Source organism: Leopardus geoffroyi, chromosome A1 (assembly GCF_018350155.1).
Source record: "Leopardus geoffroyi isolate Oge1 chromosome A1, O.geoffroyi_Oge1_pat1.0, whole genome shotgun sequence".
Taxonomy (NCBI): Eukaryota; Metazoa; Chordata; class Mammalia; order Carnivora; family Felidae; genus Leopardus; species Leopardus geoffroyi.
In genome coordinates this window covers 239,440,822-239,462,131 of record NC_059326.1, presented here as the reverse complement: position 1 = coordinate 239,462,131, position 21,310 = coordinate 239,440,822, and the positions used below count along the sequence as shown (strand labels likewise).

At 55.1% G+C, this 21,310-nt stretch overlaps 1 protein-coding gene across 2 annotated transcripts in view; it reads left to right on the top strand.

Annotated features, from left to right (window-relative positions):
• The window catches only part of AHRR (aryl-hydrocarbon receptor repressor), a 93,802-nt gene that overhangs the window by 43,280 nt on the left and 29,212 nt on the right, over window positions 1–21,310 (top strand). For both annotated transcript variants that reach the window (XM_045443564.1, XM_045443554.1), the window contains exon 4: window positions 2,849–2,952. In XM_045443564.1, coding sequence (XP_045299520.1) covers window positions 2,849–2,952 — 104 coding nt within the window. The remainder of the gene's footprint in view (window positions 1–2,848; window positions 2,953–21,310) is intronic.

The following is a 21,310-nucleotide window of genomic DNA, read 5'->3' as shown; positions in this document are numbered from 1 at the left end:
TCTTGCCACAGGCCTGGGGGTGGGGCGCGTCTGCGGCTGTGCTCGCACGCGAGGCCCTGGCTTGGGTCCAGGTGGCTGTCACTGCAGCGCTGATGGCCCCATCGCGTGACAGGAGCCCAGAGGAGGCCCCGCTGGGCGTGCCCCGCCGGGATGTGGCTGCAGAGGAGGGGAAGTGGGGGTGCCCAGCTGGGGGGGGGGGGACACGCGATGCTCGGGGGCCGGTGTCCCCGTGCAGAGAGATGTGGGTGGGGAGGGAACTTAGAGAGGGTGTCCCCCACTTCTGCCTCTAGTGGGTACAGGACGGGATGTAGCCCATCAGGTTGGGGGGCAGTGAACACCCCACAGGGCAGTGATGTCACCATGCTGGGATTTTCCCCCACCCCAGCTTCACAGCTGTGGGAGTCATTGCCCCCAACAGGGTCTGCAGGGGCAAGAGAACAGGCAGGCAGGGGCAGTCCAATCCCTGCCTTCCCCTGCCCTCAGTTTGAGGGGTGTGCTGGAGAAGGCTGGGGGCAGGGAGCTGGCTTGAGCTGGGGTGGGGATGGGAATGACCCCTCCACAATGGAGTTTGCTTTGTGGAGGGCCTTGGTGGCCTAGGTGTATGGGCAGGCGGCCCAGGATGCACTGAGGTGGTGGGGGGTCCTGTCTCTGCCCAGCCAACGGCACTCCTGGCCTTCATTGAGCCCCAAATTCACCACAGGTGCTGCACAGGCCCTGCCCATACCCTGGTGGAGAGCTGTGGCCTCCCTGCTGTGGCAGCAGGATAAGACCCTCTGGCGGGGGAGGGGAGGGGTGGGACAGGGACTCACATGCCAGTGTTTTTCCTCCTTTATCTTTCTGGGCCTCTGAGAGCATGGGGTCCTGTGTGACCCCTGGCAGAGGCCCACCTCAGCCTTCGGGGTGTTCTGAGACCAGAAGGTTCCCTCAGGGGACATGGCATTCGCTTCACCAGGGTCTGTTTTCTGCTTCTGTGTGCTGGGGGTGGGGAGCCGTGTGAGTTTAGTGAATTCAGACCTTTCAGCTTTCTGAACGACAGGGTTGTGTTCCCAAAGGGAGTAAAAATAGGCACCTCTAAATGTCCCTGGCTTTCGACACATCTCAAAGCTTAGTGAGCGGTGGGGCCTTGATTGCTGGTGAGGTTTTCGGTTGGGAGAGGGGCCTGGGCAGTCTGCAGCACCGACCGCCCCTGTACCTTTGCCCGGCAACCCCCAGGTGTGACTGTTCTTGTTTCCTGCTTTCTGGCCGAGGAAATGCGTTCATTTCTGGGAGTATTTAGAGCAGAGAACAGAGTTCCAGTGCTTCTTAGCTGTGGGAGAGAGGTTGATAGAGCAAAGCCCTCTGGGAGAGGGAAGGACGGGGGGGCCAGACAGAGACCAAAGGCCCCAACGTGACCACCGTCTGTGGGGCTCTCCTGAGGGCCACCTCCCTGCATCCAACCCTTTGCCTCTGTGGACACTCGGCTCAACAGTTTCCTTGCACCTGGCACCAGAGGGCTTGAGTGAAGGGGCCCAGCGTGGCCTCTGGTGGGGGGCAGGAAGCTGCCAGTCCGGCAGTGCAGCTGGTGTGGGGTGAGGGCCCCACCAGGGAGGGCAGTCCGTGCCTGACAAGAGGTGTGGGCAGAGCGTCTCGCCTGGAGTGCAAACATTGGGGCCCTGCAGTCCCTGGGCTCTGGGGACCTGGGGGCCTGAATTTCTATCAAACTCCATGGCGGAGCAGCTGCTGCCCGTAGCTCGCTGATATGGGGGGGAAGGTACAGTGGATGTGGGGCAGACCCTGGCTCCGAGTGCGGCTCAGGGGGGTGTGAAGGTGCTGATGAAGTAAAAACTACCTGGGTGGCACAATCACTACGACCCACGCGCCCTGGAGGAGTTCAGCACAGCTTGGTGGTTTTGGAAGAGAAAATGCGGGAGATTTAAGTGCCCGTGTTTGTATTTTCTCCCAAGACCTGGACAAATGCAAGGGTTCTGCCTGCCCCAGGCAGGGCCCTTTGACCCCCAGTTGCACTGACATCACCTGCAGCTTCAGTTTGGAAACTGACCTGAGGGGCAACTGGGAGGCCCTTCCTGGTCTGCCCAGCCCTCCAAGGAGGCTCCGGGCGGCCCCCTTTCCGCACCCCAGGGGTCCTCCCATAATTCTCCACGTGCATGGGGACCCTGGGCATGCAACTGGGGGTCCACAACAGGTGCCAGTAAACGGGGATGTGGACGGCATGGCTGTATGTCTGAGCTTTCACCCCAAAACGGAGATGGGGCCACACTGGGGTTGGGGCTGGGGGAGGGCCAGGAAGCTGCCACCCTTGGGGGGCACCTGAGTCAGGCCAGGGGGGCCTTCCGTGCAGTGTGGGCCGCTCCACACCAGGTTGGGGGTTGGGGAGCGGTTGGGGGAGCTGCGGGCATGATGAGGTCGCGTGGGCACTTCCAGGGTGGTCTGAGTTATGGAGACCAGCAGTGCCGAGTTAGGGCACCTACTGGGGCTTGGGTCTCCAGAGAGGACCTTGGGGACCCCTGGGCGGTGTCCCTGAGGCTGGGCGGGATTCTGAGGGGTTTACAGGAGGGGGCAGAGAGCAGTTTCTGCAGAGCAGAGTAGGAGTGGGGTCCTCGAGGTGAGGCCCAGCCCCGATGGCCCGATCTCCCGAATATCACACTCGGTGCTCCCACCTGGCTGCCCTGGTCGGCCCGGGGCCAGTTCCAGCTGTGCTGCCCCCATGCGTCCCACGGAGGAGACCCCAGGTCAGCTTGGGAATGCGGCTTGGGAGGGTGGCGGCCAAGAACTTGGGAAACAGAAGAAGGTAAGCAGGTCTGGGGCCCAGGAAGGGTGCTGACAGACTTGCTTCGTTCTTCTCTGACAGCCGTGCAGAAGTGCCCACGGCAGCCGGCGGCTGGTACCCCCTCACCAGAAGACAGTGGTCTGAACGGAGGGTCCACCGTGCTGGAGGGAAGGCTGCTGCTGGAGGTGAGTCCCCTCGTCCTCCCATCACCTGCCTGTCACGCTGCGCGGGGTCTGTCTGCCCGCTGGTCGTCAGGTTGGACCGCTAACGATTTACTGGAAATGTGGCCCTGGGAGCAGCAGGGGGTCAGACACAGATGCCCAGGTGAGGCCCAGCAGGTTGGGACAGGGAACCAGAGGTGGCCTTGGCCCATACACCTCAAGTGTAAAAACCATTTCTCATTCTGCATTCTCTGGTTTTACTTGTCAGTCAATTCAGCAGGGTTTTTCAGAATTATTGTTATTATTAATGACAGAATTGCACGAGTTTTGCAGGGTGTGGCAGGTGCAGAATGGCCCAGCTGTCCATAGTACACGCACGGCATCTGGGGCCTGGGTCAGCCTTTTCCCCGAGCCGGGGCCTCTCACCCCTGGTGACTCTGAGGCGCCATGCCCTTCCTGACCCTCTCCCGTGGCCCGCTTCTCGAGGGGCAGGGGCATGCGTGGCTCAGTTCCTCAAGCAAGATAGGACAGCGAGGTGGAGCTTTCCGGGCTGGGTCGAGTCCCTGTGTACAGAGCAAGGGGGTCGCTGCCGCCACCGGTGGCTGAGAGACCCTGGTTTTCCCCACCTCAGGAGGGGCCTGTAACCAGCCGCTGAGGTGCCCCCGAGGCCGTGCTTCCCCTGGCAATCCCAGAGGGGCCGGGCCCCATGTGTCCCCCTGCGTGTCCCCTTTGGGACCCCAACACTGGGTTCCCAGCGCTCAGCCCTGCTTGGTGGCAGTCCCGTCCCCCCAAAGTGAAGTGTCCTCGGCTGCACACATTTGCCCGTCTGTTGGGCTGACGCGCTAAAGGCAGAAATGGTGGCGCATTGGCTCCTTTTATGCTGATGAAATTGAGTCTGCTTGGAGCCCATCGGCCCCTTCTCGGGGGCCCCCAACAGTCTCGCTCAGTGTTCTGTTTGCATCCCAGCTGCCCTGCGGCAGCCAGAGCGGCCTGTCCCAGGCGGGTCCTGAAGGGCAGCCCCGGGTCCTCGCCCACTGGCCGGCCCGTGCGCTGCCTGATGGCCCAGCTGCTGCCCTGGTGCCTTCACCGCAGGAATGAGCTCAGAGGTTTGTTTGAGAGCCGGCGCCCCTCATGGAGGACAGAGGACAGGGATCTTCTGCGCTTCCCACCCTTCGGTCTGCTTCCCCCCCAGGCGCTTTCCCTGACCCTCTGGGTGGCCTCCTGCCGTCTGCGTGTGAATTCCTGGGTGCTCAGCCGTTTGGCATGTGGGCTTTGGTGGCGGGGATGTGCCCCTAGGGCACCTCAGCCAAGATGTCCCCACGGTGCCTCACCTGAAGGGTAGGCACCATCTGCTGACTGACAGGTGGGCAGATGGAAAGCATCTGGGATGGTTGGAGGGGAGCCAGAGACGCTCCCGCCTCGGATCTGGGGGTTCCTATCTGCCCACCATGACCCCTGACCCCCCACGGCCCCCACGTGACCCCCATGCCCCCTACGGTCCCCACAGGGACCCCCATGACCCCCTGACCTCCAGCGGCCTCCCATGACCCCCCCATGGCCCCCCAGGGACCCTCACAAACCCATGACTTCCCACAACTCGCCACGGTCCCCCACGATCCCCATGACCCCCAGTGGTCCCCAAGGGAACCCCCCATGACCCCGTGGCCTCATGACTCCCTGCAGTCCCCCATGATCCTCCAGGACTTCTACAATCCCCATAGGAGCCCCCATGACCCCGTAGGCCCCCTGACGCCCCACAGACCCCATGACCCCTCTATGCACCCATGATCCTCACAGGGACACCTACAGTCTCATATACCTTCCACTGCCCTCCAAGGCCTTCACGCCTGCTGAGGCGATGGTTCTCATGAAGATCACAGAACTTATAAATCACTTCCTTTTTAAAAAACAAAAATACAAGCAACCATATACTTGCAGTTTGCTGGGTTACTGTTGGATTTCCATGAAAATTCTGTATGGCGGGCACCTGGGGACCCCGTTCTTAGAGCCCCTGTATCTTTCCGTCCCGTCTGGAGCAGAGCAGGGGTCCTAACAGCAGAGTAGCTTTTAGAAATACTGTGGTTTCAGGAGAGGAAATATTTCCATACCTCACTATTTACCATGTTTTTCGGAAGTGAATTCTTAAATAATTTTTCCTTTAAAGTCGGATTTTTCCAAGCTGGTGAGCTTGGGGCTGGAAAACATTGTGCCAGCTTGAGTTTTCTTCTTGGCAAAATATAACTGGCATGACTCTTTTTATAATTCATGTTAAAAATTAAGATAATAAAATCTTAAACACGAAATCTTTGTTAAACTGTGTTCCGACTATAAATACAGAAGCATGTGCACACAGTACCCCCATCTCCTGTGAGAGCCCGGGGGCCTGTTCCACACGTGTCCACACCACTGCCCTCCAGCCCCTCTGCTGGCCCTCGGCGGCCATCCTGCTCTCTGAGCAGGACCAGGTTTCCCCCGAGGACCTGGGGACCTCAGGACATGGACGCAGCACGGTAGTCCCGGCACAGCTAGAGACTAGGAAGTGGCCCAGCCTGACCTTCAAGAGCTGACCAGCTCCCTGGGGGCCGGAGGGCGGCACCCAGCCCCATACCTCCTGTTGGCCCAGCGTGTGCGTTCAGAGAACTACCCTCTGGGGTGGGACTCGAGGCTGCTGGTCAGTTTGCCGCGGCACAGGGGGCTGTCCGGCCGTCCCCTTGCCCCACTCCATCTTGAAGACAGGGCCAACAGCTCCTGAAGCTTCCTTCTGCCACCCCTTGTAACACGTTCTCTGTGACCACAGAAGTTTCTGGAAGTTCCCTTAGATTGGAAGCAGTCTAGATTGTATGGTGAGGGTTCTCCTCACCACATTTCTAGTGTGGCAGTTCTCAAACTGTGATTAGAGACTCTTTTTGAAGTTTAAAAATATTCCCTAACAGCCAAATAAACAAATCAAGCAGCAATCACAAGAAAATCCAGCTTTTATTTCTAATCTTCAGTCTGTTAAAGAGAAACTGGAAAAAATGAGAGGTTTATGACAGGCATCATAAATTCATGAAAATGTAGTGCTGGCACAGACTTTAAAGGGCCTGTGGTCTAACGTCCACTATTTTAAGATGAAGAAACCAAGATTTGGAGCGGTTGGGGGTCCAGGATCCCTGTTGGTGTTGGGGCTGGGCCTGGCGTTTCTTTATCCGTGGTTAGTGCTCTTGGGCCCCTGCCTGCCTCAAGAAGCCAGGGTGGATGGCCAGAGGGGCCGCCCGGTGAGCAGCTTGGCACAGGCGCTAGGCATGGGACAGGTAGGTTCTGGAAAAACACATTAGGTCACAGCAAGCAGCGTCCTGGGCTTCTATTCCCACTTTTAAGGTGGTCTGTAGTGTTTGGTGTGGACAGGACAGCTGGCCTGCAGGAACTGTGGACTCGGGCCTGGGAGGGGCCGGGCTACAGGCCACCTGACCCTGACTAGAGTTCTGGTGTGCCGTGGGTACATTTTCTCACACTTATTTTTAAGTTCACGCGTGCTAAAACGTGTTCTTATTGGCAGTGTGGTGTGGCCACCATTGTGAAGAAGACAGCAATACCATCATGCCTGAATTCCCCTGGTGCTGCCCGTGTGTGGGGCCCGGCCACCAGAGCCACGTTCTGCGGCCCCCGCGGCCTTCTCCGACCGCTGTTCTCAGGGTGCCTATAGGTGGGCTCCTACAGCGGGGAGCTTGGGTGCCAGCAACACGCACCAGACCCAGACACGCGGCTGCCTGGAGCACAGTTGGATTTGTCCTTCTGTGGTCGAGGGCATCTCGGTGTGCTTGTCCACCCGACCACTGAAGGACGTTTGAGTTTCCAGGGTTTGTGTATGTGGATAAAGCTACAAGCAGCCACGTGCAGGTTTTCTGGGAGCATCGGCTCTGGTTCTCTTTGGGTGATACCCACGTGTGTGGTTGCTGGGTTGTGCAACAAGAGTGTTTTTGGTGTCGTGGGGACCTGGCGTGCTGTTTCCCCAGGTGGCTGTGCGGTGTCCCCAGTGGCGGAGAACAGGGGCGCCCATGTCCGTGTGCTGGCTGTTGTCCTGTGTTCCCCCTCCTCAAAGCTGTTTTAAGAGAATCTCATCACGGTTTCGGATTGCGCTTCCTTCGTGACCAATGACCCAGAGCCTCTTGTAAGGTCGCGGTTGTTCATCGAAGGAGCCCCTTGCGAGCAGCCTGCTCAAACGTTTGCCCGTGAAAACAGGTTGTTTCCTACCTCGCTTTTGCCTTTGGAGCTCTTTATGTGTTCTGGACACATGATCTTTGTTCTGTGTGTGGTTTGTAAGCATCTGCCTCTAGTCTGGCTTCTCTCCTTTCTCTTCAGAGTCTTGCAGAAAATGAAAGTGCTTAATTTGGACAAAGCCCAGTTTATCAGTTTTTAAACAGGTCATGATTCGTGTCCCATTTGAGAACTCTTTACCTCACCTGGGTTGCAAAGATTTTTATTTTATGCTTGCTCCAAAGTTTTATCGTTTTGTGTTTTACATTCAGGTTTCTGCTTCATTTTTAGTTGACTTTGCTACAGGCGAGGGTATGGGCCGAGATAGCCTCGTTCTGCACGTTAAGATCCTGGTGTCTCAGGATTATGTGCCCCTTCTCCACTGAATTGCCTTTACGCCTTGTAAAAAAAAGCTTGTGGCCCTACGTTTGTGAGTCTGTTTCTGGACTGTGTTCTGCCATTGAGAACAAGCACCAGCCGGTTTCAGTGTCTGCAGCTTTACAACAAGTCTTGAAATCGGAGAGTGTGACTCTTCCAATCTTTGTTCCTTTTCAAAATTGTTTTGGCTATTCTAGGTTCTCTGTCTTCCCGAATATATTTTAGAATTCGCTTGTCGCTATCTACAAAACTTCCTGCTGGAATTTGGGTTGGGTTGTGTTACATCAGTGGGTCAGCCTAGGAGAACTGAGACCTACAAGTACTGACCCCTAATGCACGAGCACACCATCTCTCTCCATGTATTAGCTCTTTTCCTGCTCTCATCCATATTTGTAGTTTGTGGCAGGGAGATCCTGTGTATATTGATAGATTTATACCAAGTATTTCATATTGTCGTTATTGTAAACAGAACGGCAGTTTCATCTCACTTTCTACTACTGTACAGAAATACAATTTATTGTTCTGGGTTGACTTTGTATCTGTGAACTTACTGAATTCATTAGTAATTCTTGGAGCCTTTTTTGTAGATTTCTGTGCGAATTTTACATAGATTATCATGTTGTCTGAGAATAGAGACTGTTTTTATCTACTTTTTCAGCCTATACACTTTTTTTTTCTTGCCGTATTGCCCTTCTGAGGCTTCCTGAGCAACATAGAGGAAGAGGGGGACATCTCTGTCTTGTTCCTGGTCTCCAGGGGAACCCTATAGTCTTTCAAGGTTAAGTATGTTATTAGCTTGGAGTTATTTTCCGCTTTTTGTTTGTTTTGGTTTTTTTTTTTTTTTTTTTTTTTGGTAGATGCTTTATATCAGATTAAGAAAATTTTCTCTATTCCTTATTTTCTGGGAGTTCTTATTACAAATGGGTATTAAGTTTTGTCAAGTGCTTTGTCTGCGTCTACTGAGATATGATCATGGCTTTTTTTCTTCAGTCTGTGAACACTATGAATTACCTTGATTCATTTTCAACTGTTGGTCCAAACTTGCTAGTTTGAATAAATCTTACTTATACGTTACTGGATTAAATTTGGTTATATTTTGTGGGGCTTTTGTTTTTATGTTCATGAGAAATATTTTTGTAGTTTTCTTGTAATGTCTTTACTTTCGGTGTCATGCTGATGCAGGCTACATTAAATTAGTTGAGAGTGCTTCCTTCTCTCTTGTTTTCTGGAAGAGACTGTATAGAATGGGTGTTATTTTCTCCTAAAAAATGTTTGTTAGACTTCACCGATGAATATAACTGGTCTGGTTTTCTTTGTTAGATTTTAAATTATGAATTCAATTTTTTTAACCAACAGAGGATTACTCAGTTATCTATTCTAGTGTGAATTTTAGTAGTTTGCATCTTTCAAGGAATTGGCCTGTTTCCTCTACTTCATTGAATTTGTGGGTACAGAACTGTTCAAGGTTCCCCCATGTTGTCCTTTTAGTGTCTATGAGAGGTTCCGTAGCTATATATCCTTTCTATTTTCATTGGTAATTTGTGACTCCCATTTTTTTCTTAGTTGGGCTAGAAGCTTATTCATTTTATTGATTTTTTTCAAAGACACGGCTATTGGCTTCATTGATTATTGCTCTGGACTGAATATTTGTATCTTCCCCCCAATTAATATAATTCAAATTCATATTAGACTGGAAACCTGATGTGAAGGTGTTAGGGGTCAGAGCCTTTGGGAGGTGCTTAGGTCATGAGGGTGGAGCCTCATGCATGGGATTTATGCCTTATAAAAGGAGCCCTGTGCAGTTATAGCAAAAAGCCATCCATGAACCAGGAAGTGGGCCCGCACTTGACTGCTGTCACTGGGGGAGGTGTTCTACAAGCATCAGTTACATCAGCTTGGTTGACAGTGTTTAAGTCTTTTGTATCCACATTGATTTTCTGTCTGGTCTCAACCTGAGAGACAGTGTTAGCATCTTCCAACGTAACTGTGGACTTTTGTGTTTCTCCTTTCAGTTCTATCACTTTTTGCTCTATGTGTTTGGGAGTTCTGTTGAGGAGTGCATACACATTTAGGATCATTACGTTTTTTTATGAATCGACCCTTCTATCATTACCATTATATCACATGCCTCTTTATTCCTAATCTTCCTTGCTCTGAAGTCTACTTTGTTTGATACTAATATAGCCACCTCAGCCTTCTTTTTTCTTTAAAGTTTATTTATTTACTTATTTTGAGAGACAGAGAGAGAGAGAGCGCGCGCGCACGCACACGCACATGCACACATGAGCAGGGAGAAGGGCAGAGAGAGAGGGAGGCGGAGGCTCCCAAGCAGGCTCCACGCTGTCAGCACAGAGCCCAACACAGGGCTTGAACTCACGAACTGTAAGATCATGACCCGAGTCGAAATCAAGAGCCAGACACTTAACTGACTGAGCCACCCAGGCGCCCCAATCCTTCTTTTGATTAATGTTTGCCTGGCATATCTTGTTCCCTCCTTTCACTTTTAACTAGTTTATATTGATATATTTAAAGTGTGTGGCTTTCAGCCACTAGGTCTGTAGTAATTTGCTGCAGCAGCAAAAGGAACTAATTCAGATTGAGCCCTGGACATTCCACATGTGTTGGGAGCCTTGGGTGTCACAGCCTCAAGGTGGGTGCTTGTCTTCGGTCCTGTGTTGGCAGCGGCCGTGCAGGGGGCAGGTTTGGCCAGCAGGCCCGCTCCTTGAGAGCACGCTGCCCATGCCAGCTTGGCTCTCTGCGCAGGCTCTGCTGGTCTGCCTCTCCGGACGTGCTCCACACACGTACCCCTTGGACTGAGCCGGGACTGCGTCAGCTCACACACAGAGGTGAGCCCGGGTCCCTTCCCCACCGTCTCCTCTGCAGGATTTCCTCCACACCTGCTTCCTCCTGGGACCCCCTTCCCGGTCCTCTGACTAGAACTCCTGTGTTTCTCTTAGAGCTTAGCTGCCACTGTCCGGTGGTGATTCTATGGATGAGCACATGGTCAGGGCAGAGAAGGGAGAGAAAATGGGGTACCGAGGACCAGGCCCCTGTTCCTCCCCGGTGGCAGATTTCCCTCAGGCACTTGCATGCACACAGGCATGCTCACCTGCCTTTTGGGCTTGTTGGTCTGAGGAGTGAGGTCTGTCCTCCCAGAGGGCATAGGGCTGGGAAACTGGCCTCCACGTGGGGCTGGGGCACCTCTCCTCCAGCTCCTGAGGACAACAGTGGCCCGAGCAGTGTGTGGTGGTGATGGCAGTTCAAGTTCATGACTGAATGCGGCTCAGACAACAGAAATGTACTCTTCATGGTTGTGGAGGCTGGGAGTCCGAAATCAGTGTCATTGGGCTGAAAGCAAGGTGTGGTGGGCGAGTTCTTTCAGATGCTCTAGGGGAGAGTGTCCCATGCCTCTGCTGACGGTCAGTCTTCCCTGTGTCTCTGTGTCCCTCTTATAAGGACACCAGTCGTATTGGATTTGGGGCCACCCTAACCCAGAGTGATCTCACCTTAATTTATTACAGCTGCGAAGATTCCATTTCCAAATGAGGTTGCTTTGCAGTCCCTGTGTGCCCGTGTCTTTGGGAGCCGCTATTCAGCCCCTACAACCGTCCATTTTGCAGGGGACGTGCTTCAGGTGAGAGCACAGATTGGGGCAGAAACTCAGGCCTCTCCTGACTCCAAGACCCCAGCCCTGAGCCAGGGCTCAGCTCCAACACGCCAGGGCCGCTTGGAGCCCTGAGGACTTACTTGATCCTCGACAGGCATACGAGACAGATGCTGTCATTGCCTCCCTTTACAGATGGGGAAACGGAGTAGTCCTGTAAGCTGCCCAGTGTCCCAACACTAGCAAGGACAGAGCCGGGACTGGCCCCCACTGCGTCCCCTTGAGGGACTCCGTCTGAGCCAGGGTCCTATCCAGGTGGCCCTGTGGCCCTGGCAGGTGAGGGGCTGGTGTCAGAGCCAGAGGCCTGTCTTGCTGTCACCTGCAGAGCACTTTAAGGGCTTTAGTTTCAGGCCTCAGAGCCTTTGGGGATGGCTAGACAGAGTGGAGTGCGTCAGGCTCAGGGACACAGTCACCGAGGCCTTCCGTTCCCACCGGCCAGACCAAAACAGGAACGTGGCAGGAGCGTGCCATGGCCCGTGGGGCTGGGTGCCTGAAGGACACTGGTTCTCACGGGCAAAACCAGCATCGCAGAGGGTTTCCTCCAAGCGTTTCACGCAGAAACCAAGGGGCAGAGTTCCCCCAGCATCTGACGCGTCAAAGGGAAGGCTGGCCGGGCCGAACCACAGCCGGGCGTGCACCCAGCCTCACAGTGCGCCAAGGGGCCTCTCCGGGAAACCAGCCCTTCCGCGAGGTCAGAGGCGATGTGCGCACGGGTCCTGGTGAAGCCTAGGTGTGGGGACACAGGACAGCCAGAAGGCAGTGTAGGCTGAGAGGCAGCGTGAGCGGCTGCTTGGGGGACAAATGGGAATCGACTGCCAACGGGCCTAACTGGGTGAATTTAAAAGGAAAAGCTGTGAACCAGGGAGGCAGTACCTCCTTCGTAATTTTGCAAAGTCCCTGACAACTGAATGAGAGAGATAGCTGTGGAAGTCGTGTGGACAGTGGTGACCAGGCGCTGGACCCTGGACTCCTGTCCTCAGGAGGATTCTACAGTTAAAGGCAGGACACAACCAGCACGCCGGCCCCTCTGGTCAAAGAGACTCAGTGCGGGCCCGTGGCCTGCAGCCTTCCCACGCTGCCCAAGAGGGTCGGGGTCTCCAAGTGTGGCGAGATGGGTGGTGGGGCTGCACACGGGGCACTGACCCTGGCGCAGCCCCTCTGTGGAGCCCAACAGCCTAGAGGAAGGACCCGAAGACGCCGATGTTGGGGCTTCCCCACCAGAACTCTGTCGTGTGTGTGGACGTCCTGGTGGCTGTCCCACACCTGCTTGTAAACTCCAGCACACGAGGGCCACAGACCCTTGAGACAAGAGGCTCGCTCAGGATCCAGCAGGAAAGGCAGCTCGGGTGACCCAGGGAAATAAACCAGCTGATGTCGGGCTCCTTGGGGAGAAGAGCAAAGACACAGTGTCCGTGAGATGGAAACAGGTGCCAACAAAGGGAATGTTCTGAAGTTTGGGAAAGAGCTCAAGAATTACAAGTATGAGAGCAAACGTAGGAGCTGTACGAAGACGGACAGTTGACGCTGAAGGGTCACTTCAGTTTCTCCAAGAGGGAGAGGAAACTAGGTGGAGAATATAGTCCCCGAGGGCCCCATAGGCTCCAGTTCCAGAAAGATCGGGGGAGGAAGCTGTCAAGGAGGGTTTCCCAGAACCACGGGCTGGGTTTCCGGCCTGAAGGTCCCCCTGCGTGGCCAGCACAGTGGGTGGAAAGGACCAGCGTGTTCCGCCTTTCTGAGATTCCACACCCCAGCACAAGAAAACCCCAAATGCTCCCAGAGAAAAGGAGCAGTACCAAGAACAGCACTGAGCCTCAGGAGTCCAGGCCTCAGCAGGAGCGCTGGAGCTGGAAGGCCTTGCGGAAGTGTGTGCAGAGGCAGGAGCAGGGCGATGTCCTGCTAGGCCCCACAGGCCTGCCACCTGCCGGGTTTGGAGGGTGAGGCGGAGAAGAGCAGCCTCAGACGGGCTGGGCCTGGAGAGTGGCTTCTCGGGAGGAGGGTCTCCTACTGGGACCAGGGCAGTGTGGAAACACAGGCGTGGAGCCTGGAGCCCAAGGCCCCGCCGTCAGCAGGGGAAGAGAGGAGACCGGACGGAAAGGCCTCTGCACGAGACAGAGCTGGGTACATGAGTCAGTGTGGGGGCGCACAGCCGCCTGGCTCAGCTCATGGGTTTATGCACAGTTGGGACATGGCCACGCAAGGACAGCAGGGCTCGGAGCGGCTGCTCTGGTGTGGGCCTGGCGGGCCGGTTCTGACACAGGCTCTTAAATCTTGCCCACTCAACTTCTGTCCTTCGTCCCACCAAATTCTGTTGCATCAGAAATAAACCTGCTCCTGGCTTCCTTGTGGATCCTTGCTGCTGGGCGGATCTTCACCATCCTCTGGTCTCATTTTAAACGTGCCTCCTGCAGACGTGTGCGGGGGTCCTTTCCCCGCACTGTGTCCTGTCACGGGTGCGTTTAGCCTCTGCGTACTGCAGTCACCCTTATTTGGGGCTGCTTTGTGACGTCATATTTTGTCTTTCACACTCAGGGCTGTGGCTCCCTCCTCCCTTTCTCTCCAGGCTTCCATGAGCTTTCTTGTGCTAGTTTAAAAGTTACACATTCTGCCCTGTCTTTATGGGGATTGCCCTTAGAAAAGACCTGTTCAAGTTGGTTTTCTCTGATTCTTGGGCTCACGGCATGCTTTCAGGCCTCTGGTCTCCTGGACACTGCACGTCAACTCTTGTCTTGAAGTTGAATCCTGCCCGGCACGGGTCGTTGTCTTTGATCCTTGTGGCCTGGGTGTGTTTCTCTCTGGAGTGCTTCCCCTGCAGTGCGTCCACTGTGGGTCTGGCTGTGACATGTCCCTGTGTCCACTGTGGGTCTGGCTGTGACGTGACCCTGCGCCCACTGTGGGCCTGGCTGTGACATGTCCCTGCGTCCACTGTGGGTCTGGCTGTGACGTGACCCTGCTTCCCCTGTGGGCCTGGCTGTGACATGTCCCTGCGTCCACTGTGGGTCTGGCTGTGACGTGACCCTGCGCCCACTGTGGGCCTGGCTGTGACATGTCCCTGCGTCCACTGTGGGTCTGGCTGTGACGTGACCCTGCTTCCCCTGTGGGCCTGGCTGTGACATGTCCCTGCGTCCACTGTGGGTCTGGCTGTGACGTGACCCTGTGTCCACTGTGGGTCGTGCTGTGACATGTCCCTGCGCCACTGTGGGTCTGGCTGTGCTGGCTCCTTCCATCTGAGGTCTGTGGTCCTCAGTCTGGACATTTTATTTCTGTCTTCACGTCAGATAAAGCTCTTCTCCCCTATTGCTTTCATCTTCTAGAGCTGCTCTTATCCAGATGTTGGTACTTCCACAGCCACCCTCCCATCTGCTGGTTTTTCTTCCACGTTCTGTTCGGTCTCCATCCCCCCCGCCTCCCTCCCGCCCGCTGCCCTTCAGGAGAGGGGGCTCCTCCCGGCCGACCGCCGGGTGCTGTCCATCACACCAGATCCCGGACTGGTTTCTTTCTCTGGTTCCAGTTTCATGCCTACTATTTCCATCTGATTTGTTTGTAATGCTTCTTGTTTTATTCTGCTTATGTCTTTTCTTATTTCCCGAAATGTACTTTTTAAATTCACGCTCCTCTCTATCCTGAGCCCCCTGTGTTGCCCTGCATGCCTTGTCCCTGCTCTGCCGGGGAGCTGTGTGCTGGGGCAGGCAAGGCTCAAGGAGGGGAGGGGATGCCGGCCCGCCTTGGGAGGGAGCCCCCACCTGGGCTGCTTCCTCCAGCTGGCCCTCTCCCTCTCACCCCTGCCTGCCCCACCAGGGGAGGCGGTCCCTGGGCAGTGCGGGGAGGGACCACAGCAGAACAAGATCTCTTCCTTCCACCTTTCTCTGACTGCCCCCAAGCCCCTGCCCGGGCTGCAGCCCCAGTCGCCTCCTCACCTCCTCATCCCAGCCCCAGATGGCCTTTCTGGGGCTCCTCCTTTTCTCCTCCTGGGCCTGGTTTTGGGGAGGAGGAGTCAGGAAGCCCTGTGTCCATGTTTTATTGAACCAACTGCACGTGGGGATGTGGATGAAAGGGGTTGTGTTTAGGGTACGGAACTGCGGGCTGCAGCATGTCCTCAGGGGAGGGGTCCCAGCAGTTCCCGGGCACTCCCAGGGCCTCGGGATGGTGACCCATGCGGGGTACCGTCTGGGGGCCTGGCAGGAGCTACAGGGAGTGCTGGCATGGCACAGGGACTTCCCACCTCCAGGTCGTGGCTCTTCTAAAGAAAGACCTAGAAACTCACTGTCCCCCACATTGGACCTCAAGAGACCCGGGAGCCTATCTCCCTCCGTGGCTCTTCTACTCTGCTGGCCTAGAGACTAGTCCCCAGACACACAGGCTGGGAAGAGCAGACACAAAACCCCAGCAAACTCATGGCCAGGACTTGGGGTTGTCTGGTGCAGAAAGAGGGGCACAGTAGGAATTGGCTGGGGGGACAGGACAGGGCCTTCAGGCATGGGGGGAGAGCACAGTAGCTGGGGGTCCCAGCCCCGGCCCACCAAGAAGGACTGGGACCCAGACAGAGGGGCCCTGGGATGGGGGCCTGACTCCTTGGCCACCTCCCACCTGCTCAGGCCTGGCTCCCTCAAGCCGACAGGCTTAAGAGGGGCGAGTCTGTCTCTGACTTTTGAAGGGTGTAAGTGGGGTTACCAGGGCAGGAGCTGGTGTGATTCTGGGGGCCCATGGCAGGTGATGGAGGGCGGGCTGCCCGGCCCTCGAGAGAGCCTCGCCTGTTTCTGTCTCCCTGCGGAGCAGTCTGCAGCACCAGTGGCTATGCCCCCTGGGTGTTCCTTTGGTCTTTCTCCTCCAAGGAATCTGCCTTTGATTATCTTCTCTTGTGGCTGCTGAACCCACTCTTCTGAAGCCCCTTTCAGTTTCTTTCAGGGGCTCACCAGACATGAATAAGCATGGAAAGCAGAGGCCTCATGCCAGGAGGGCAAGCTTGGCTCCCTGCCCCTCTAGTACAGCCCTCCACCTTACCTTCCTTACTTTCTGTGGGCCCGTGCCCCACTGCCAGCCTGACGATATGCATGGGGTGTCCCAGGCTGACCTGAGGACCCTGCCCACAAGCTTGTGTCACTTCTCAACCTTGTGCTGCCCTGGCCCGTGAGGTTGTGCCTTCTGCCCATCCAGTGGCCTTCCTGTGGGGTCAGTGCATGGATCCTGGTCCCATCTCTGAGGATGGATTGGGTGGCTGGGACTTGACTGGGCCTGGCCTTTTTGTGGCTTTTAGGTCATCAGGATTCTCCACTGTGAACCATCCCCCCGCCACCATCTATTAGCCTGTGACCATCCACCATTTGTTCTCTGACTTTCCACCATGAATCCCCAACTGTCCACCATGAACCCCTGGCCATCTACCATGGACGCTCAACTGTCTACCATAAATCTCCAACTGTCTATCATAAACTCCTGACTGACCACCCTGAACCCCCAACCATCCACCATGAACTCCTGACCATCCACCATAAATCACCATAAATCCTGACCATCCACCATGAACCCCTGACCATCCACCATGAACTTCTGACCATCCACCATGAACCTCTGACCATGTACCACGAACCTCTGACCATCCACCATGAACCCTGACCATCCACCATAAATCACCATAAATCCTGACCATCCACCATAAACCCCTGACTATCCACCATGAACTTCTGACCATCCACCATGAACTTCTGACCATGCACCATGAACCTCTGACCATCCACCATGAACCCCTGACCATCCACCATGAACCCCTGACCATCCACCATGAACCCCTGACTGTCCACCATAAATCCTGACCATCCACCATAAACCCCTGACTATCCACCATGAACTTCTGACCATCCACCATGAACTTCTGACCATGCACCATGAACCTCTGACCGTCCACCATGAACCCCTGACCATCCACCATGAACCCCTGACTGTCCACCATAAATCCTGACCGTCCACCATGAATCTCTGACTATCCACCATGAACCCTGACCATCCACCAGGAACCCCTGACCATTCTAATAAACCTCTGACTATCCTCAGCCACTGAGTTGGGCTCACTGGGTCCCTCTCACTTAGTGACCATTGTGCTTACTCTGGTCCTGCTTGGTTGTAGGGTCTCCTAGGCTTAGACACATGTGTCCCAGGTCCTGCCCCCACTGAGCTCTGAGTCATTGAGTGGGTCTCCAGCAGGTGATTTCAGCACAAGGTGAGGAGACTGGGCCAGCCTCTGGTAGGGAAGCCCCATGGAAGGAGCATGGGCCATGCTTACTTAAGATGCCACGTGTTTTAACTCTTGTTCACATTACCATTTCAATGTTTGAATCTGTGGAACACTGAGGAATTGCAGCCCTGAGCCATCATGTGGAGTTTTAATTACTATGGGAGGAGCCAGCATTTGTGAGGACCTTCCAGGCAGCTCTGTGTCATCCTGGGTTCATGGGGCAGCAGCTGAACCTCTGGGAACCTGAGAACCTTCCTTTCACCTGGATGCTGGAATGCCTGTTCTGGCTCGGAGCATCCCTCCCCAGGCATGCTGGGGGATGGCCCACTGCCGGCTCAGGCTCACACCTGACTTCTCCCTCATGAGGAGGCTGCCAGCGCCCTGCGGGTCTACAGGTTACCCTGTAGCTCTCCCTCCTGCTGGTGGTGTTCTGCCTGGAGGGCTTTATCACCAAGCCACCTCAGGCCCCAGCACCACCCCTCCTTCCTGCTGTTCGGAAGTGGTGGGGGGGGGCAAAGTGGGGCAAAGCTGGATCAGGCTCTCCTGGGTGTAGAGCTGCCCACGTGTGAAGGAAAGGTCTGGAACTTGTCCAAGGCAGGCTCTGACCCAGAAGATCTGGAGTGACCCATGGTAGCCAGGCCAAGGCTGGTGGTCTAGAACATACTCGGAGAGTGAGGTCAGAGATTTCAGGGTCAGTGAGTGCAACCCTCCAGCCATCAGGACGCCTGTGAGGACAGGCCTGCTTCCTCCAGATGGACCCTCAGACTCATCAATAGCATTTATTTATTGATTGTCCCTAACTGGGCTGGCTTTTAATCAACCAAACTTCACGTTAAGATGTTTGTACTCAGGAAGTAGATCCCAGTTTTAAAATATAGGCTTTGTTCTCACTTTAGGAAGTGATTTCAACACTTCTGGTATCAAATCACATGTCCTGCATTCTAATTATAGTACAGATTCTATGGATTCTAGTACAGTATGGATTCTTTGCTCACTCTATGCTGGGCAGGGCTCATTTAACCCTCCTAGGTGGTCACTGCTGTCATTCACATTTTTCAGAGGAGGAGACTGAGGCCCAGAGAGGTTGATTAACTTGGCCAAGGTCGCACAGCTGAAAAGGCAGCACATGGTTGAAGGGCCCGTGAAGAAGCAGCGTGGTCCCAGAGAAGGGAACAAAGCGGATGCTGGACGTGGCAGCCGGCACCTAGTTCTGGGCTCCACCCCCGCCGGGCACGGGGAGGCCGGGACGGCTGCAGAGCGGTGGTTCTTGCTGAGAGCCCTGTCCCGGCGCCTCCCCTCCCCCGATTTTTGTGGTTCCCGTGGAAAGGAAGGCCCTGGGGAGCCCAGGGCAGCGGGTTACCCAGAGCCGGGCCCGGGTTAGAGCGAGGGAACGAGGGGTCAGCCAACTGCGTCTTTCAAGAACTGTTTTCAAGCACCGTCGCTGCTTCGTGGCAGAAATTCAAGGCTGAGTTTACTGTTTGTGGGATCTATAAACAGCCAGTCATTCCGCTGCCTCGCACGCACGCGGGCCCCATGGAGAGGCCGCGAGTGATCTGCCTCCAGCAAGGCCAGGCAGCTGCCTGGTGCCCGCTCGCTCGCGTGACTGGCGCGGGCTGGGCCTTGTGTTGTTGCCCCGTAGCCATGGCTGCGGCTCTCAGGGGAGTGCTTGGCTCCCCACGTCCCTTTATTCTAGGGAGGAGTGATGAGGGGCCATTAGAATTGTTCCATTTTCCCTCGTTGTGTTCCTCTGCCGTGACCTTGACAGAACGATCTTTGAAGTACTTGCTGGCTGTTTTTTCTGCCGCGGGACTGGACGAGATCAGGATATGCAACGGGTTTGCCAAGGGAAGTCCCGGGCTTTTCGCACGTTTTTGCCTTTATCCCCACAGAGGGGCTGTGGGCGGCAGGGCCAGCAGCGTGGGAGGCGCGGGCACCCGGGGCCCTCACCTGCCGTGACCCCTGCTGCCCCCTAAGTTGCAGGTGCACGTTTCGTGACTTTCAGTAATTGAATAGAGATGTGACTTTTTTGCCCCTTAAAAAAAGTTCAGTCTTAAGTTTGGGACCAAATCCTTTTTTTCCACTTGGAAAAGTGACCTCATTTTCCATGTACCATGTTTGAGAAAACACAAAACTCTTGTAGGATTAAAAAGAGACCGGGAGAAAACAAACGTTGGCGATGCATATTTGAAAGATGGTCCCACATGTGTAAAAGTATTTGGCATGATGCTTCTGGACCAGAACGTCAATCCGATATTGAATCCATATGACTCGGCAAACGGCATTTTATGGTCCTTTTTCCTTTTTAAAAAATTTCTGCCTTGTGAGTTAAAATTAAGGTTGTTTTTGGTTGTGACTAATCTTATAAAATCTTTTTTAAGAAGGCGTTTTATATACTCTAGCCTTGAGCCGTCGTTCGGTCTTTGAACCGTTGCTAGCACGACAGGCTCAGTGTGCAGCAGCCTCCCCTCGGGGGAGCCGTTCAGGGAGATGGCCGAGCAGCGGGCGCTCCAGGAGGGGCTGGGGCCGAGGGCCACGCACCCCCCGCCGCCAGACCCCTCTGAGGTCACCACTGCCAGCGCCACATGGCAGTTGGTCTGACTGCCCACCCGTTGAGCACGTCACCCGACCGCGGGGTAGTGGCAACAGCAAATAGTCACTCTGATAGTCTATTAGCGTGATCGACGGTCTTCCAACCAGCCGTCCGTGGACCCCAGTGTGGCCCCACCTACCTCCGTCCGAGTCCCAGGGGTAGGACGGCAGGGGCTTCGTGGTTGGCTGCTCCCATCCTCGGAGGCTGCGCCAGCACCAGTGGGTGCGATCCGCTGTGGCAGCAGCGCCCTGACTTACCCAAGTGTCCCTGTCACTGCACGGGAAGTGGGTGGTACCAGCCCGTTCTCCCTGCCCCGCCACCCTGAAACCCACCAGCCCCCGTGGGCGCCAGCCCCCAGGGCCTCGGCTAAGCGTGGGGCAGGAGGGAGGCCAGGTCACGTCCAGGCAGAAAGGGGCCCAGCTCTTTGGTGGTGAGTGACAGGTGCTGGGTGCCCTCACTCCTCTTAGCCAGGCCCCCACCCCGTAGGCCGGCAGTGTGTAATGTCGTCACATGCCTCCACACTTCTTTTGTCTCAGGCAGTGAAGGCAGGTCTTTGGGTAAATGATGTAAACAGACAAATTCCAAATGTTCATAGGTGCCTCCCCCAAAACACTGCGTGTCCAAGAACAGAGGCATTGGGGCAGGGCATTAGGCAGGCGCGTATATATATATATATATATATATATATATATATATATGTATATATTTTTTTTAATTTTTTAGAGAGAGAGAGAGAGCATGGATGGAGGTTGTGGGGAGGGACACAGGGAGAGAGAAAGAGAGAGAGATCTTAAGCAGGCCCCACATTCAGTGTGGAGCTTGGACATGGGGCTCGATCCCACAACCCTGGGATCATGACCTGAGCCAAAATCAAGAGTTAGACACTCAACTGACTGAGCCCCCCGGGCACCTGATTTAGGCGTATTTACAAACTCTCAAATAGCCCCCTAGGATGAGAGCCAGGCAGATACTGGACTTTCCATTCACCACTCAAAGGTGTTAGGATATGTGGGACCACACACTTCGGTCTGGAGCTGGACATTTATTCAAATGACAAGTAATGCAGTTTGATTCTTAGAGGTGTTTTGGTGGACACCTATGTTGTATGAGGTCAATTTCTTGTTCCTCAGAAGTATGTTGGGGTTCAGGGGCGGGGGGCTTTGCAAGGACCATTTAAGTCCGTGGCCACGGCTGCAGGGCTACGTGAGATGGGGATTTCTTGTCCAGAAAATTCAGCACAAAAGCTGAGTCCTTTGCAGAGTCATCGCCCCAGTGTGTGTGCCTCTGC